Source organism: Cryptotermes secundus, unplaced genomic scaffold (genome assembly GCF_002891405.2).
Source record: "Cryptotermes secundus unplaced genomic scaffold, Csec_1.0 scaffold316, whole genome shotgun sequence".
Classification (NCBI taxonomy): domain Eukaryota; kingdom Metazoa; phylum Arthropoda; class Insecta; order Blattodea; family Kalotermitidae; genus Cryptotermes; species Cryptotermes secundus.
Window position 1 is genome coordinate 143,477 of NW_019738875.1, and position 19,495 is coordinate 162,971.

Here is a 19,495-nt window from a genome sequence, read left to right on the forward strand (position 1 = left end):
CTCAAAATATTTCTATTAAATTTGGTACCGAGGTCTACACGGAAAATTACGCATATTTAATGTTTATAAACTGCATCCTGTTGTGTATATAATATTTAATTGCTTATATTATGACCGTCGACACAAGTAACATGAGAATATCTTCAATAAAGACAATAGGTGTTGGTATATGTCTTACGTTTATATTAAGCACGTAAGACATATACCATCACCTACTGTCTTTATTGAAGATATTCCCACGTTACTTGTGTTGACGATCATAATATAAACAATTAAAAACATCTTATGTTCTTTCATACCGGTCCAACACAACCTCCTATTTTATAGAAGCAAAAATCGGTCATAGCTCTTTAAAATTAATGCACGACGTAAAATACACGACTACAGCTTTTACTTTCAGTGTTTTTCGACGTTTATAAATATTTAAGAAACACATGACAAAATAATTTATATTCAATGTGACATGTACTGAGATTAGCTTTATAATATTAGATCTGTATAAAAATCAGAAACAAACAGAACTCCTTAGCTTTTAGTACGCATGCGAACTATACAGACCAAGCGACCGCCGCCTGTCGGCGAAGTTAATGCCAACTTTTGTGGATAGATGGTGTCGCGTGGTCAGAGTAACGGATTCCCACGGCCTTTAATTTCGGTTTTCTAGATCGGAGCCGCTATTTTTCTTGAAATAGCTCCTCAATTATCCTCACGAGGCTGAGTGGACCCCGTTCCAGAACCACTACTTCTGAGAACACCTGGTAGCGCCGAGAATCGAATCCGGGACCTCTTGATCTGTAGCCAGGAACTCTGATCACTACACCACAGATGCGGTCAGATATGTATCAAAAATACATTAAAATCCAGGTCTTTTTTTTTTCAAAATACATAAAAAAATCATTCGGAAAATATGTGCACTCCAGTGGAGAACATCTTTACATTCCGGCTTCTGTCGGTGTCTTATTCAGGCTCTAGTATGAATTACCTATGTGAGGATACTGGAAATTCGAGTGCCATGGTACTGGACTCACATAATACAGTATTATACCTTTCTGGCAAACTCATTACCAGGAACCCAGGATTCAACAAGGCTATCCTACGAATATCATTAAACAAACAATTTTATTCAAACTACAGCAACACAAAGCACAAGAATCAATGTTCCAATAGCCAACAGTCGTCCAGCTACTCGCAACAATTCGAGCGATTTGTGGAACCCGAGAGACAGATGAATCCAGTACAACTCGTCCCACCCACTCTACTCGAAATTAAAATTTTAATTTTGTGATACGGGGTTCTCACGGTGGTGACTATGTCGAGTACTGTCTTTCAGGAAGTTACGCCGTCTAGTCTAGTAAAGTTTTCCGACGTTCTGCTCTGCTTTTTGCGCTCACTCTTCGATCTTGAAGACTAACGCATAACATTCCTCCGAAACGTCAGTAAACTTCTACCAGCTTATACGTAACAGATGACAACTTTCACTTTAAATATTATCCTCCTTTTGTTCCTAAGTTTTCCAACTGGTCTTCTCCCATCAGTTTTCCAACCAAAATTTTGTATGCATTCCTCAAAACCGATTCCCAATTGACATTCTTAGCAGCGTAAATTTCAGTGCGATTTAAAAAGAAGTTCCTGTACTTATTGTCTTGCTCTGACGCAAGAAGTCTGAACGCGGGGTAGAGGCACAAGCTCGGGACAGGCTGACCTGCAAAGTCCGAACCTTGTGAAACTAGCAATAACAAAATGACAACCTAGTACGAGGTGATTTACAACTGACAGTCCATTTCTTTCGTAGCACATGTGGCATGCTGTAATACTTAAAATTTCAAAAGATCAGCTCCACCCAGACAACACAGCGTTACACCTTCACCTTCAACTCGGAGAAAGTGAGGCCTATACTGACCATTAGTCACGATGTGCGCACTCACCTAGGAGTATTACAAGAATGGCGTAGCCCACATGTCAGGTTTTTCGTTATAAAATTACAAAAACGCGTCTTTTATACATCACTGGATAATCACTGTCATGGATCACGCATGGTGCTCTCTTAATCCAAGTAAAAGCAAATCTACAGGTGCGAATGTAGTGAGTAAGCAATTGTAAACAGTCTGCAGGAGGTGGACTTCCAGCCTGGGGCAACAGACAAGGGACTAATAACCTCTCAAAGTAAAAACCAATCATTCTGTGTTAAGAAATGACACCTATGAGCTTGCTAACAGGATGATGGAGAAAACTATATAACAAAAGGTTTCAGGGTTTCGCTACATGTACTATTTGTCTAATACTATCAGAACAGTCAAAACTAGGAGATGGACAGCACAAGCTGTACACATGAGGAAGTGAAAAATACATATAAGGTTTTGCTGGAAAACATGCAAGAGACACTGGTACAGATGGAATGATAACAATAAAATGGATCACCAAAATATACAGCCCAATGTATGGGCCAAATCGGTTGGCACAGAGACAGGCCGGGGGCAAGCTCTTGTAAATCTTAGAGTTTCATAAAATGACAGGAATCTGAGTAACTATCAGCTTCTCAAAGGATTCCCTTACATGTAATATGTACTGACTAAGATTCTACTATGAATTCTAACAAAACAAGAGTGGGAAGACTTTCCATACAAGTTCTTTCTTACTTGCCTGTCTTTTTTTTTTTGCCCGTTTGCTGCAAAAACAAAATTATTATTGAAAACTATCAGCATGGGAGATATCATGCTGCACAATCAGAACTTGTCTTCTATTTCCTTAACCATGGTGGAGACCCTTGTACCTTGGGCAGGATTTCTTTGGCCAGTTATAAAACTGCCTATTCACTGCACCATTTGTTAATTTACAGATATATAGTCTGATTTACTCCTGTACTCACTGTTTCCCCCCAACATTTTATAAATACTACAAGAATGTGGAAATACAGCTTTTAAAAAATAAATCACGTGGCCTGATGTACAAAAGTACTTCATATCTCGGGCCACCATGCACTATATCTAAACAGGTGATAAACAAAATGGGCAAAAAACTCTTCACTGGTGCAAATGAAACAATCTAAAATACTTCAAACATTTTACAGGCCCTCTCTCTTAAATTCACAAAGAACAAATTTTAATTTAAAAAATTAAACACAAATACATCTCAGACAGTCTTCTAAGGCACTGTCAGTTGTAATATGTACAAGTAAAATAATATATGAAAAAGAATGAAATACAATTTAATAAATGAGTCTGCATATTAACAGACATGGAGTCATGAAGATAAAAGGAAATATCATGGCATCTCGTCTCTTCTGTAGCTCTGGTTGAAATGCTGCATGCATCTTCAAGTTCTCTTTTGCAGCTGTCATCCGTTGTGCAAAACACAGAAATATTCTTGACCCACCTCATGAACTTCACTGATCTCCCTTACTGTTGGACCCAATGACACCTACACGTTTATTTTCTTTGTAGCTAAGCTACTAAATTCCACTTTCCTTGCTGAAAAGGAAGGTCAAAGTCAAGGAAAATTTCTTGTTTTTCTTCACAGTAGCATGCCAGTTATTGAGGCCTGTGCAGCTCTCATCCTCAGAAATATTAAAGGCACCACATAATTCATCTTCACAGCTCAATTCAACAGGCTGTTTCTTCCTTGCATATTTTTACTTTTCCATTCCTCTCTGGGGGAAAAAAACTTACTCTTCCCCTCTTAGGCATCAATATTTGGGGGAGGGGGTTTAGGTTTAAGACCTCAACTTCATTCTTCTCAGGACTATTCATTAAAACCCTTGATCAGCCTCATTTCTGTCATTTATTAATCACTGCTTCCAGTTGTGCTTTAGGAAACTGTAGAATCTCTTCAAGGGATCGTGGACATGTTGACACCAATGGCCCAGCAGGCGCACTTCCTTCTGAAGTCTTAGATGCAAGGGGCTCATCAATCTGAGCTGAAGGTGACTGGTTAGCCTCATTCACTGATCCCTAAACTGGTTCAAGCCTCTCCATTGCATAAGAACTCAAAATCTTTTCTGCTGATGAGCCACAAAACATTAACACAAAACACAGACTGGATACCGGATTGACTGAAATCATCTGGATATGCCAGACAAGTTAGGTGAACAGCACTGTAAATAAAAATACATTTCCCTGGGCTGTTCAACATCTAGTTGCTGTTTGCCATACTGTAAAACTTCTTAGACTGGACATGTATGGATCTATACAAGGCTGCAGCTTATGAATGGTAAGAGGAGGAAATGTCAGCATTATAATACAATTCTCTTAACACTTTGAGGTTACTAGTATTGTTACTCTCATGACTAAGAATAGAAACTCCTGCCCACCTTACACTGGTTTCACATGATATATGAAACTGTCCAGAAATTCAAGGAACTTGAGCTCATACAACCACCCACTGAGATGAAATGTTTCATGTGTACCAGTTGATGCACTGATCAACATATGATCCTCAAAGTCAACACGTCGGAATATCAGCTGAACCTTCCAGGACATTAATACAGCCAATGACAGTGACAGTGACTCCTTCCTCACTACATGTCACGCTGAACATCTATTTACTCTCCTGAGTGAAACAACTATAGGGGGACAGTGAACTGCAAACAGCCCTATCTCATCATTCTAATCATTCTAATTATACTAATTGTACTTGGAGAAGGGTACAAATTATGAAGCTCCTCATTATGTAGTTTTCTCGAACCTCCTGTCACTTCATATCTCTTCGGTCCAAATATTCTCCTCAACACCCTGTTCTCAAACACCCACAGTCTATGTTCCTCCCTTAATGTCAGAGACCAAGTTTCACATCCAAACAGAACCACAGGCAAAATTATAGCTTTGTATATTCTAATTTATATGATTTTAGACAGCAGACGAGAAGACAAAAGGTTCTGAACTGAATTGTAGCAAACATTACCCGAATTCAACCTCCTCTTAATTTCCTCCTGCATCGGGTTTTGATTTTACAGTGTTACACCACAAAAATGGAAAGCAGTGAAGACATGATGGATAGGTTGGAAGCCAACTGAAAAGAAATACTGGCAAAAATATATGCCAGCCAAGAAGAAAGGAAGGCAAAAAGGGAAGCTGGCCAAGAACATCTGAAAGAGGAAATGAAAGGCCAGATGACTTTCTTTGTCTCCTGGATAAAGGACACTAATGAGAAGTTTGAGGTCCTTCATGGAGTTCGTCTCCTTCATGGATGCCCATCATGAAAGGATGGTGGCCTGTCTTGGAAACATGGAGGCCACAGATTTGGATGCAAATCCAGAGGAAATGCAATCTGAGGTGAAGCATGAAAAGGTCGCTAATGAACAGGCCACAGTGCAACCTGTTGGAGTACTGAGGAAGTGGCACAGGGACCAAAATGTGGCGGTGTGCAGTTAAAGAAGCACAGCAGACACATCAATTGCTAGACAAAGGCTGGCTAGGACACGTTTCCACAGCAATGAAGATGTATAAATCAACATATTACCATGAATTAACATAAGATTCCATGACAACAGATTCATGAAGAACAGTAATGGAACCCTCAGAGGTGGTGATCTCTATGAGGTTCTCAAGCATTTATAAAAGACACTACATGCGTCAATATTTGAGTATTGAGTAGATGAAGTGTCAAACAGATAAGGATTCATTACCAAGCAACGACTAAGCAAGCAGACACTGAAGACTTAATTTTAAGTGTGATAATTACAGTAATCTTTAGCGTGTTATTGTAATTAGAACTTGTGAGTATCCAATAAATCTATTCACCAATCCAAACCCTGCCCACAAGTCACTAAAATACATGAATATATATATATATATTGTGGCATGGAGTCCCATTGCTGGGCAAAGACCACAAGATAAGCAAATATACAAAGTATGTTAGTAAGTAATAACTCTGCAAACAAGTGTGTTTCCATGGCAACAGTTGAATACAGTAACAAAGGAACAGTGTTTTCTGTGTGGCCCATGTCTATATGTCATAAGCATGACAGACAGTGAACTGAAGTCAGTTGAGTGGAGTTAGTGAAGAGAGCTGGTGAGTAACTGAGTTAGTCCAGCACTTAGAGAACAGATGAAGTTCAGTCGTTGTGAGCTGTTTCTGTTAGAAGCTAGTAGATGAGGCCAGGGATACTTTGGGAACCCAGAGGAAGGGAACATGTGACACCGCAAGCCGCTACCAAGCAACGGCTAGTGAAGACATGACTGTGGGCATTAGTGTGTGTGTAACGGTGAACTGTAAAGTGTAATCACACGCTGTATCAAAGAGTCCAATAAATCTGATCACCAATCCAAAACCTGTATATAGTCACTCCATCACACGACAACATATATAAAAATGTACTGTACCATGCTAGTAGCACTAATAAATACAGTTGAGAAATTGCAGGTGCAATAAATATATAATGTGTTCCTTATTTACAGGATGGCCAACCAACAAACATGGCTGCTCATTGCTGCACTGAGTATGTTCACAATTCTTGGACCTAAAAGTTGCACAGAAGCTGTAGTCCTTCCCCGTCCACCATCATCTGAGCTACAGGCATACTCCCGACATAATCATCAGGATCCAGGATCTCCATCTTCATTTCCTGACAACAGTCTCAGTTTAGTGATTGTTACATCCAGTGAGCTACCAAAACAGATTCCTCCACCAACGCAGCCTCTTGCACACAGCTCCACACCCCAATACCATGAAGTGGATCAGCAGGTGCCTGCACTACCACAGTTCAAATTACTCTGGGTTACTCGACAAATGGACACAAACAGTCTTGCCTTAAGACACACCAATTTAAACACACCATCAGCTGTAATCACTCATAAAAACACTGCCCAAAGGACAGATCTTTTACCAAATATGGTATGAAGAAAACTAAAAATGTAAATATGAGTGTGTTAATTAGAAACAAATGACCAAAGAAAGTGCTTCATTTCACTGATCTCACACGTTTTTTTAAAGTGCATGTTACATATAACAGCTTAACATTATCTTGTTACCATATTCATTCACATTACAGCCTAGTAACCATACGAAATGGGTAAAGAAAAATAAAGCTATCGCTGTAACAGGCAGAGAAGGCCGATACAGTTGTGAGACGAGGCTCCCACATTTTATAGACAATCAGCTCACAGATGGCAGCAAGGTTGCCCACCTTACGCACCTGCTGCCCTTTACCCCGAAGAAGATTCCTGGTACTCTTTTATGTTAAAAGCTGAGTCAACTCCAGGGCCATAGTGAGGCTGGAAGGATTTGGTCAACTGAAAAATCCAATGACTTGATCAGGATTTTAATCTGCAACTTTCTGTATTGTAGCACACTGCCTCAGCCAACTATGCTACCATGTGCCCCTAGCAAACTTACATAAGGGAATAAATTTCAGAAAATGTATGATACTTTTTCAGTGATCTCCATTTCAAGGTCTTTAAACTCTGTGTAATACATGACATAAGATCTTGAGGAGTCACTGAAGGGCTGGAACAACTTTAAAAAGTTACAGCAGGTTACTTGTCATGTTTATGTTAAGAATTAGTATATACACTGAGTGCCTCTCAAGGTGTACTACATAAGTGACAAGAAAGCACCAAGACATTAGACTGAAGTAAAAGGGTCCACTGAACAAAGTTCTAGAAGTGATTCTATAAAAATATCTGCAGAGTAACCCATACCTCTGTCTTCATAATAAAATCTGTGGTGTATTCTAAAACTGTGTACATTTCATTCTTGTCTGTATGATTCCAATATCAGGAGTACAGATATTACACTGTAAAGAGGAATATATATTTTTCCACTTTTATTTCACTAAACTTACACCGTAACAAATATATTTCACTGAGCAAGCTGACATACTGCTAACATAATAAACTTGTATTCAGGTGCTCAGCTTGAATTCTGGCCAAGACATCAGCTATCCTGACTGAGGTCCTTTGTGGTTTTCTTCTATTCCTCCAAGATGATACAATGAGTAGACCATGGCTACCTCCTTTCAAATCCTTTCAATTCAATATTCACCAATCATCCTACCATTTGATGTTATATAATCTAGATACTGAGATCATCATAAAATTAACAACAACAAAATATAAGACCTCTAGATATTAGAGAGATATATAGAATCTTCCTCCCATTACAGGACCAAAACTTTCAGCAATGAAACCACTATTTATGCACCAACAGTAATCAAATATTGTATAAACATATATTAGTCCCTGTGAAATGGCATCCACTCCCTTTCTGAGTGCTCCACCTCCTCTTCAAAAGTTCTGTGACATGCCGTGCTGCATCTAGTCATTTTCTGTGTCTTGTGATGGAAATACGTACTCACTTGAATATGTGCTCCCTGTTCACATATACTGGTAAATTGGGTTACCTAAGGAGTCACAAAGGGCATCTTGGAACAAGTTACAGTGTATGTTATCATCAAACACTGTCTTTATATACTGGGTGAAAATTCAGAGATGGCAGAAAACCTTGTATATTAGCACAAAGATGACCAGATGCTTTCTGATCAGAAAGTACAGTACATAAAGACGTTTCTGCTTATTTTACTCTCCAAATCATTGTGTGGGCTTTTCCAAGAGACCCAGCTACCCTACACTACATGTCAAAGAGCCAATAAGAAAGTAAAACTGCACCATTCCATGTGTTGATGACCAAGGGCCACTTCTAGTGGATAAAGAAAGCCTTCAGCACTTTTATATATGGTTTTAACAGTTAACAGTGTAACACCGTGGGATTCTGAATCTCACTTCGTTTACACATGAAGCATTATTTCATTTCAATGGGTACACAAAAAGATAACATATCTGAGGCGCTCGAGAATCAATATGCAATCCATGAGAAACCAGAATATTCCGTGAAAATTTGGATGTGGTGCACTATTTCCTGAAACCTACTTTCTTTGATCACTGTGAAGCCTGAATTTTACCTCACAATTTTCAATGCATCTGCAAACCCACTGACTGATGAGGATTCAACTACTGGTTACTGTGAGCAAAATAAGGCAAGATGTCATGCACCAAATGCCAGCAAGATGAGGCAAAATTCACATGTCTAATGCCAGCAACAGGAGGCAAGATACCATATGTCAGATGCAAGCTTGGGTAAACACTGAGAACTTTTTCAGGAAGCTAGGTTATCCCAAATGAACTCTCACTGACAATGTCTCCACATTAACCTTACTAGACATCTTCCTGCTAGGACTACTAAAACTGACAAGCCTCACACCATTGATGACCTCAAAGGAAACAGAGGATGGGGGCTCGCACCAATTCCTGTGGACATGTTACAGCTGTGCACTTGCTAATTTGGGGAATTGCATCCAGATGTGCATTAGTGCCAGAGGTCTGGAACCTCCAGTGAGAGGACCACTATGTATGAGGGATGGAACTTTAACAATGGCAACTATTTATTTACAACTGATACAAAATAGATGCACATTTCAAAGATTTACTGTCCTTCAATGTAGTCACCAGCATTGTGTACAACCCGTTGCCAGTGATGTGGAAGTTGTAGGATACCTTTAGCAGCGCCTGTTGTGTTGACAGTTCGAATGGAGCGGTCTACTGCCTGAAGAATCTCTGGAACAGTTCTGAAGCGAATGCCACGAAGTGGTTCCTTCTTCTTAGGAATCAAGTCAAAGTCACAAGGGCTTAAGTCTGGGGAGTATGGTGGATGGTACAGCACTTGCCAGCCCCACCAATCAATCTCCAGTAACGCGGAAAGAGAATACACTTCTTCACTGGCACTAGGACAACCTGGCCAACGTATGTCTGCCACATTTTCGCGTCCCTCGTTGAAGGCATTTACCCACCTTGCCACTGTTCTGTAAGGCAATGCAGATTCCCCGCAAGCCTCTTGAAGACCTTGATGACACTGTCGTGCTGTAAGGCCTCTGGCACATTCAATCTTTATCCAACTCCGTTGTTCCTGTTTCAAAAACATCGTGAAAACACTACATCAGACCGCCAGCTAACACAAGGCTCTGTTCTTCTCATGACTGTGCATGCGCGTGACGTGGGAAGGGAGAGTCCCATTTGCTCTGAGGTAAGGTAGGTATGTAACTAACGTGTGGTATAAGCGACATTGTTTGGTTCCGTTGCATGGCGTCTCTACAGCAGTGTTGCCACTATTAAAGTTCCAACCCTCATATTTTATTTGATACCACATACCATTGCTCTGTATGATAAAGCTGATAAAGTGGATGAAGTTACACTACTGGAGGTGGGGTCAACAAACTAAACCATTGGAAGAAAGTCAAGAAATTCCCCACCTTTCAACAAATGCAAGTGTTACTGACCACTTCAATAACACACCATGCTCAAATCTCCATTCAAGTCATAGGTGGACACTTTGAACAGATTCTGTAACATGATTCATTATTAAATAACACCTATTTTAGTTTTTCATCAAAATTATTGTCATATTTTTCATTATAACCCCTGTTACAGGTACTTCTCTATCTTCATTTCAAACTCACATGATTCCTTAAAAATTCCAAATTGATTCCTTGTTAACAGGGACCCTTTTACACAAAATTTCTTGATTAGTATATCCACAAAGTGCAGAAGATTCCTCCAGTGGGAGACGGTGTTTTCTGTAGGGTCTATGAAAAGGAGTTATCTTAAAGATGTACCCTGCTACAAGTTCAGTTCTCAGTTCTCGGTGGAAGACAAGTCACAGAAAGTTCATCATGTGAAGACTGGTGTGTAACTAGAAGGCTTCATTCATGTGTAAGACTTGGAGTGTGTGATCCAGTGAGACTGTTATAGTTCCTGAATTTTTAGTTGTGGTACCAGGAGAGGGTTAGTGAGTGTGTAAATCAGCAACAGAACTGTATTTAAATGAGCTTAAGAAAACTTGTAACCAAAGCGCTAATAAATCCAATCATCCAAACTATAACCCGTCATTTTTGTTATGCGTACCACGCTGCATGTGACAATATCATCCTTGAAACAACCAAGGAAATTATTTTCCAGCCACCTACATCAACAGAGTAAATACCTTCTTCAGACACTGGTAGTTGCTCAGCTGGTCAAGAACTTCAACACATGCTTTATGGAACCCAAAGGTTCATTACAGCATGCACAGAAGAATTTTTCCTCTATACCACCACATCCAGACCAGCTAGGGCAACTATGTAACCTCTTATCAAATGGGTATGGGGACCTTCACCTGGGAATAAAGCAGATGGCCCACTCACGCCCCCCCCCCCTCAACACAGAAGTCGCAGTTTTACATGAATACACCTTATCTTCCATCCAAGGGCAAGGAACCAGTTACCTTCTACCTCTTACCTATTACTAACATGAATGAGTCATCTATAAAGATATCTACTAACAGTTGTCTTTCAGTAAAACACCTAGCACTCAACAGCATTAAACACACAACATGGTTGTTCCCGCAAGTTGATGAACTGCACTACTTTCTGTACCTAAACTTTTCAGCTTCATTTTCCAACACTTAACAAAACAGTATAAACAGTACAAATTTATTCAATTTGCACAGGAATGTGTCAACAGGACACATAATAAATAGTGCACACATAATCATCATCATCAGTAATCCGTCAGACAACAAGTCCACAGTCTCTTCCAAAATAATTCCTCCACTTAATGTGATCTACAGCTTTCTCCTTCAAATGACAGTATCCTCTTCTGTCCCCAAGGTCATCCAGCATCTTCTTACGTCTTCTTGTCACTTCTATCCACCCCTCTATCTTTCCTTCGATAACTTCTTTTAGAAGGCAGTTTCTGCGTAAAACATGACCAATCCAATTAGCCTTCCGTTTTCTTATTTCGTGTAGGATATTCCTCTGCTCACTGACTCTAATTAACACTTCTTCATTTCTTACATAATCAGTCCAACTGATCTTCTCCATCCTTCTCCAACACCACATTTCAAAACTTTCCAGATGTTTCTGATCTACTGCCCTAAGTGTCCATGTTTCAGCCCCATACAGAGCTATGCTCCAAATGTAGCATTTCACTAGTTTCTTCCTCAAATTTAAGTCCAATTTGCTGGTAAAAAGATTCTTCTTCTTGCTAAATGCAGCTTTTGCCATGGCAATCCTGGATTTAATTTCACTAGTACACCTTCCATCATCTGTTAACAAGCTACCCAAATATTTAAAACATTTCACATTCTCCAGTTGTTTTTGGTCTATCTTTATTGTGACCAGGGTTGGTTGTCTCGAAATTTTCATTACACACATAATACGACGCTAAAATATAATACTACTTCCAAACAGAACTTCATCTCCACTGCTTGTCATCTTTCTAAGTCCATGTCAAAGTTTCTCGTTCACATGTCAAAAGATCCGAGCAATATCTTTTACATAACACAAACCACTAATGTATCAAAACACTCTGTTTCTTCAATGCTCATCTGAATTCCACAGACATTTCATTCATAACCACAGTATGGTACAGCATAAAGTAGACCAAAATAAAAAGCATATCAAACATTGTAGAACGTCAATAAATAATTTTTACCCTGTAAAATTTGGCTAAAGCAATAAAGATCAATATGACATACTCAAGATAATAGTGGTTACATTAAGAGTGCACTTCAAGTAACTAATTAGATTTTCAAATATACTTCAAACAGTGTCAGTGATATGCTGCATTACATGTGGTGATGTCTTCCCTGAAAGAGTCCATAAACACTCCTCCCTATCAAATGCCTCCCAGGTACACAACCGCCAGCATGAGATTTGGAAAGTTCAAGGGATAATTCAGATCCTCTGGAAACTGGTTACCCTAAGAAAGCCCCTGCATCATGTCCAGTGTTACCTTACATTTATGGGCAATAGCACGACCTTCATGAAACCACTATATTTTGAAATGCAAGTTTCTGGCATCACTGTATCACCTGTTACCAAGAACACATATCTGTTTCAAACTTATGTTCACATACTTCCCTAAGTGCCTTAAATAAAGTCTTCCAGTTTGGCCTTTTATGCATGAAGTGAACAAACACCCCACAGTAAAAGCCTTTCAATTTAGCAGCCATTTAATTCTATAAAAAAAAAAAAAAAGAGGCACACAAGGACAACTGTCTTACATGTAGCAAAATTAATATCCTGTGCATGTGCACTCGGAGAGAACATCTCTATCACTACTTTACACTGGAACATACTACAAGGTATTAAATTCACTACAAAGAACAAAGTAAATATTATTTTTTCTTGGTGCAAACTACTGCTACTTAGTATATTTTCCACATACAATTAATTAGCAAAACACACTGGCAAACAGACTGAAGTGCAAACTAGAAAATTCATTCAAAGTCTCACTTCAAAATCGGCTAAATATAATTCATACATGATGAAGAAACACATCTGCTCCAATATAATCAGCAAACCTGCATGCCTGCCACTTAGATGAGTGTTTACATAATTAACCCGTTGCCGTGGTTCGTCGTGTATGTTTCGTCAGGGATTTAAATCGTCTGGGGGGGTTCGCCGTGTATGTTTCGTCCAGCTGCANGTGTTTCACTCTACTATACATTTTGCACCTTGAGTAAAACGAAAATGTCATCATTTGGCAAAGATTAAACAATACTATAAACATGAAACTTCTCCTAAAATATTATTAAAAGCAGTGAGTTAGACCCTACCTGTTCGGCCTTGAGGGTGAGTTCAATGAAGATCTGTTGTAGTTTCTCATTAACAAAGTTGATGCAGAACTGCTCGAAGCCATTCTTCTCAAAGATTTCAAATCCATATATATCTAGTATACCAATGTTATATCCCTGAGCATTCGTTTCCATAGCACCATTAACCCGCTGTAAACAGATTAAATAACAGTCAAAAATAAATTCTGAACACATAACTGACTATCTCCATGAAGCAGAGTTCTTCTTGAGAAGCTAAGTCACTCAGCTAGTCAAGAGATTCCTTGCCCTGCACGGAACCCAAAGATTCATTACAGAGTTCTAAAGAACCCACCACATGATCATAATATAAGACAAAAAAAATCCAATCCACAACCTCACATCCTGTTCCCTCATGATCCGTTTCAATAGTCTTCCCATCTCTGCCTTGATCTTCCACATGGTCTCTTCCATTCAGATTTTCCAACCACAACTTCATATGCATTTCTAATCCCTCCAATGCATGCTACAGGCGCCACCATTTCATCCTCCCGTATTTGATTACCCAGCATAACTGGATGAAGAGCATGAATTATGAAGCTTCTCACTGTGCAATTTCCATGCTCTTCCCTTTGAGACACCAAATTCCATATCTCCACAACACAACAAGTAAAACTGGTTTTAGATATTTTCAATCATTATCTTTTTTAGACAGCACACAGGATAATTGAAAATTCTGAACTAAACAGTAATAGGCCTTCCCCAAATTCAATCTTCTCTGTATTTCTTCATAAACGAACTTTTGTTTTGTTGTGCCATTTCACAATATGCTTTGAAGCATTCTCATATTAACAAAATAACCTGCTGGAGCAGACCTTGACTTGAAAGCTATTTGTTGCTCACCTAGTCAAAAAACCGTTTGCCTTATATGGAACCCAAATGTTCATTATGGTGTTCACCCTATCCTGAGCCAAATGAATGCAATTCACACCCTTCAATCCTGTTTCTTTAAAATCCATTTATTCCTGAGATTAATATTAAAACTATTCATTGTTGTCAAAGGATGTGTACAATAAAGAGAGCGGTTAATATGAGATAAAGCCTCTCGGTGCTGCAGTTTCTGATGGGCCTATTACATACATACATCAAATGGCAAGGGAGTTGTCTGCTGTATATGGAACATATGTGGAATGCTGACTGACAGCTGAAATTTTAAACTCTAAGAAAAGAGCACAGAGCACAACACACAACAGGACAGAATCTAACCTACCAACTCAAACACATGCGCGCATTGAGGTGACTTACATATTAACATAAGCAACAACAGAAGACAGCAGGTTTCTGCTCCAAATAATTTTAAGAATTGATCATGACCACATTGGTCAAAACATGTAGTGATAAACTTTTAATAAATTTTATAGAGTTGCATGTGAGACTGTAAAAACTAATCGACACTAAGTGAAAAGTGCAACAGGATGCTACAGTATAACATTATGTGACACCATGTAGTTTAGAAGATAGGTACCAATCAACAGAGGCATCTGATGCCACCATTTTCAGGGTAGTCTTCTAGTATAACTGTTCCAGTCACTATCTTCACTAAGTCTGCCCAAACAGCCGGGAAATCAGCCAAGATTCAAAACTGGTCTGACCGACCGACCGACTGGACCGACCAACCGACCGACCGACCGACCGACCGAGCTAAGGTATAAGGACTGGTTCATAATAATCAGGCCCTTGTGCCGCAACTTTCAATGATCTATTGTGCTTCATCTTTTTGATTAACCCTTTATCAATCCTACACTTCAAATGAAATGTAAGATTTTGTTTATGGCAGTATCATATAGTCACTTGGTTCCATAAAAAAATCATCATCATCATCATCAGTAATCTGTCAAGACGACAGGTCCACAGTCTCTTTCAAAACAATTCCTCCACTTAATGCGATCTAGAGCTTTCTCCTTCAAATGACAGTATCCTCTTCTGTCCCCAAGGTCATCCAGCATCTTCTTACGTCTTCTTCCTCGTCTTCTTGTCACTTCTATCCGCCCATCTATCTTTCCTTCGATAGCTTCTTTTAGAAGGCAGTTTCTGCGTAAAACATGACCAATCCAATTAGCCTTCCGTTTTCTTATTTCATGTAGGATATTCCTCTGCTCACTGACTCTAATTAACACTTCTTCATTTCTCACATAATCGGTCCAACTGATCTTCTCCATTCTTCTCCAACACCACATTTCGAAACTTTCCAGATGTTTCTGATCTACTGCCCTAAGTGTCCATGTTTCAGCCCCATACAGAGCTATGCTCCAAATGTAGCATTTCACTAGTTTCTTCCTCAAATTTAAGTCCAATTTGCTGGTAAAAAGATTCTTCTTCTTGCTAAATGCAGCTTTTGCCATGGCAATCCTGGATTTAATTTCACAAGTACACCTTCCATCATCTGTTAACAAGCTACCCAAATATTTAAAACATTTCACATTCTCCACTTGTTTTTGGTCTATCTTTATTGTGACTGGGGTTGGTTGTCTCGAAATTTTCATTACTTTTGTTTTCTCCACATTCATTTCCATGCCATAGCACCTTCCAATTTCAATTAGTCTATCAATCATGCCCTGTAGCACAGTAACAAAATCTTAAATAAGCTATAGCCTCACAATCACATAGGATATGTGTTGCTGATTCGTCGTCTTCTAGGCATCTTTCACAAGTGGGGTCATCTGTAAATCCCAGTCTGAAAAGGTGTTCCTTTAGGTGACAGTGTCCTGTTAATAGTACAGGGTGAATCGTATAGAACCGGCCCGTTGAATTTGCTAATAATTCCAGTGATGCATATAACCGCTCACAATTGGGCCTTGCTGAGTCGAATGGTGTGCGCATGATCCCGCAAGAGGCAGCCCTTATGCTGCAAGGTCAAGGACAATCCCGAAACGTGTCTGCAGTGTGCAGGTGAGTCATGGAGTACACTGTTGAACAGCGAGTGTTTCTCCTTTCTTTTTTATTTATTTAAATTTTAGCAATCAGAATATTACATAATTCTATAAGCTAAAGTGCTGATTACTCATTAGATATACTAACGACTAGTGGCATGAAGAGGTTGATATCCAGCGAAATCACCTGTATAATCTATAATTAGTATCTATACATTAACTTAAGAGTAGTTCACTTGGCCACAGTTTTTTTGAGTCTTTTGTTGCTTACTGGTTCCAGGAGTTGTTCCATGAGCTGATTGGGGTGGTTTTCTATGGAATTATGATGTGTGATGGCTTTCTTGCGTATTGCTTCCTGTACGGTTGGTACCTGTAGATCTGCATGTAGTGTATGATTTGTTACGTACCACGAAGCATTAACAATTTGACAGCCCCATAATTCTAGTCCATATGTCCAGATTGGTTTGGTAATTGTTTTATATATTAGAAGTTTGTTGTCTGTAGATAGTCATGAATTTCTTCCCAGTCACCACTGTAGCTCCATTGTCTTGTTGTTTATTTGTTTTTCCTTTTTTGTGAGATGTTTCCATGTCAGTTTAGCATCCAAATGTAGGCCTAGATATTTTACTGTTTGCTTTTATGGTATCTGTATGTTGTTTATTGTGACTGCTGGACATATTTCTTTTCGGAGGGTGAATGATATATGTGCGGATTTATTCTCGTTCACTTTCACTTTCCATTTTGTTAACCACTGTTGGAGAGTATTTAAGTAGTTTTGTGTAGTAGTTGAGGCTATTTGAGGATCTGCGTGGCTAGTAAGGATGGCCGTATCGTCTGCGAATGTCCCTCTTAGGACATTTTGTGCCATCGGTAGATCTGACGTGTACAGGACATACAGCAGTGGTCCAAGGACGCTGCCTTGTGGTACTCCTGCACCGATAGGAAAGTAGTCAGATTTCTCTTCATTTACTTTGGTTTGAAAGGTTCTCCTACTCAAGTATGATTTTAGAAGATTGAAGTAAGCCGGTGGAAATACATGTTTGATTTTGTAGATAAGTCCAGGGTGCCAGACCTTGTCGAAAGTCTAACTAGTGTCGAGGAATACTCCACTGCAGTATTGCTCATGTTCGAACATTTTGTTTATGGCTTGTATAATTCTGTGAGCTTGTTGCACGGTGGCGTGTTTCTGGCGAAACCCAAACTGGTGGTCAGGTATCCAGTTTTTTGGAGGCAAATCTGCGTTTATTCTGCGAAGTAACAGTCTTTCAAGTAGTTTTGATGTTACTGGCAGTAAACTGATGGGTCTGTATGAGGAGACATCTGTCGGGTCTTTTCCAGGTTTACCGATCATGATGATTTGTGCCTTTTTGAGACATTTTGGCCAGTATCCTAGTTGTAGAATAGCGTATATGTAGGTTAGCATCACTGTCCCTTTTCTAGGCAATTCTTTCATCATTTTGGCCATTACCAGATCAAATCCAGGCGACTTTTTTTGGGTTTAGGAGCTTAATTTCATCAGCTATTTCTTTTTGTGTGAATGCTTTGATGGTTGTATGTGTTATAGGTGGTTTAATAGACTTTTTTCTATTTCTTGGTCGATTACTGTATCTGTTGGTTGGAATACGGAAGCCAAGTGTTCTGCAAAAAGTTTAGCTTTCTCAGCGTCACTTTTTGCCCATGGTTCATTGGTATTTTTTCTTATTGGTGGTGTTGGAGTTTTAGGTTTTTTTGAGTTCTTGATTGGTTTCCATATCGAATTGTCTGTTCTACTTAGTTTCGTTATGTGTTGCTCAAATTCTTCGCTCCTGACTTTTTTGAGCTTGTTTTTTAATTTATGACTTGTGTGGTTGTAAGCCCATTTATCAGCTGGTGTGTGGGTTCATTGCCATCTTGATCTGGCTGTCCTTTTTTCCGCTATTAGTTTTTTAATTTCAAGCGGTATGTCTTGGTTTATTTTCTGTGTATGAAGTTCTGGCATTGACTGTTGTGCAGCTTGTTGTAGTTTGTTTATGAATGTTTCAGTAGTGTACTCGATTTCTTCTATCGTCTTCAGTCGAATTTTTAGGTCGATGCTGTTGTGTAGTATACTATGGAAAGTACTGTTGGGTACGACGTCAGTGTATGTTGAATTGATTCCATTTGTAACGTAAAAGTCTAGTAGGTCAGAAATTGTTTGTGGGTCAGTTGGCCAATACATTGGGGTGCCTGTTGATAAGTATGAATGTCTACTGTGTTCTAAGTTTTTAGAAGTTCTCTCCCTTTGGTTGTTGCCAGGCGTGAACCCCACCTGGTATGTTTGCTATTATAATCTCCTCCAGCTATGAATTTATTGCCTAATGTTTGGAAATATTCTTGGAATTGATTCATTTTAATATTGTGTCGTGGTGGACAATAGACTGCTGCAATTGTCAGCTCATATGATAATGTAGTTACTTTTATTGCGGTGGACTGTAGGAAATTTTTCTGGTATTTCGGTATCTCGTACTGTTGGATCGTACTTTTGATAAGAATCGCAGTACCGCCATGGGCGGTGCCGTCAGGATTACTGGTATTATATGTTACATAGTTTGGTATTTTGAAGTAGGTTCTTTCTGTGAAGTGGGTTTCACTAATGAAGAATACATTTATGTGATTGTTTATTAGGAACGTTTTGACTTCTTCTTTATGTTGTTCAAGGCCGTTGGCGTTCCACAGCCCTATTCTTAGGAACTTGGCCATTAGTGTACTAGTTTGCTAATTAGTGTTGTTAGCATGTTAATGACCATGCTATTTTGTTGTATTAATTGACTGAACATGGCTTTAAATTCATTAAGAAATTGTGTTAGAGGACTGTTTGTTGGTTCTGGTGTATTAGCATCTGTGTTGTTTGATGGTTCTAGTGTATTGGCATTATTTGGGTTTATGTTATTAACTGCATTACTATATGTTCTGTTTTGGTTTCGATAACTGCCCATATAAATGTTGGGTCTGGTATTTACATTGTTTGAGATTGATGGGTTGGTGGC

At 39.1% G+C, this 19,495-nt stretch overlaps 1 protein-coding gene across 2 annotated transcripts in view; it reads right to left on the reverse strand.

The window, feature by feature from the left end:
• Window positions 1-19,495, reverse strand: part of LOC111871166 (unconventional myosin-Ie) — a 154,874-nt gene that overhangs the window by 104,738 nt on the left and 30,641 nt on the right. For both annotated transcript variants that reach the window (XM_033754129.1, XM_023864054.2), the window contains exon 10: window positions 13,585-13,752. In XM_033754129.1, coding sequence (XP_033610020.1) covers window positions 13,585-13,752 — 168 coding nt within the window. The remainder of the gene's footprint in view (window positions 1-13,584; window positions 13,753-19,495) is intronic.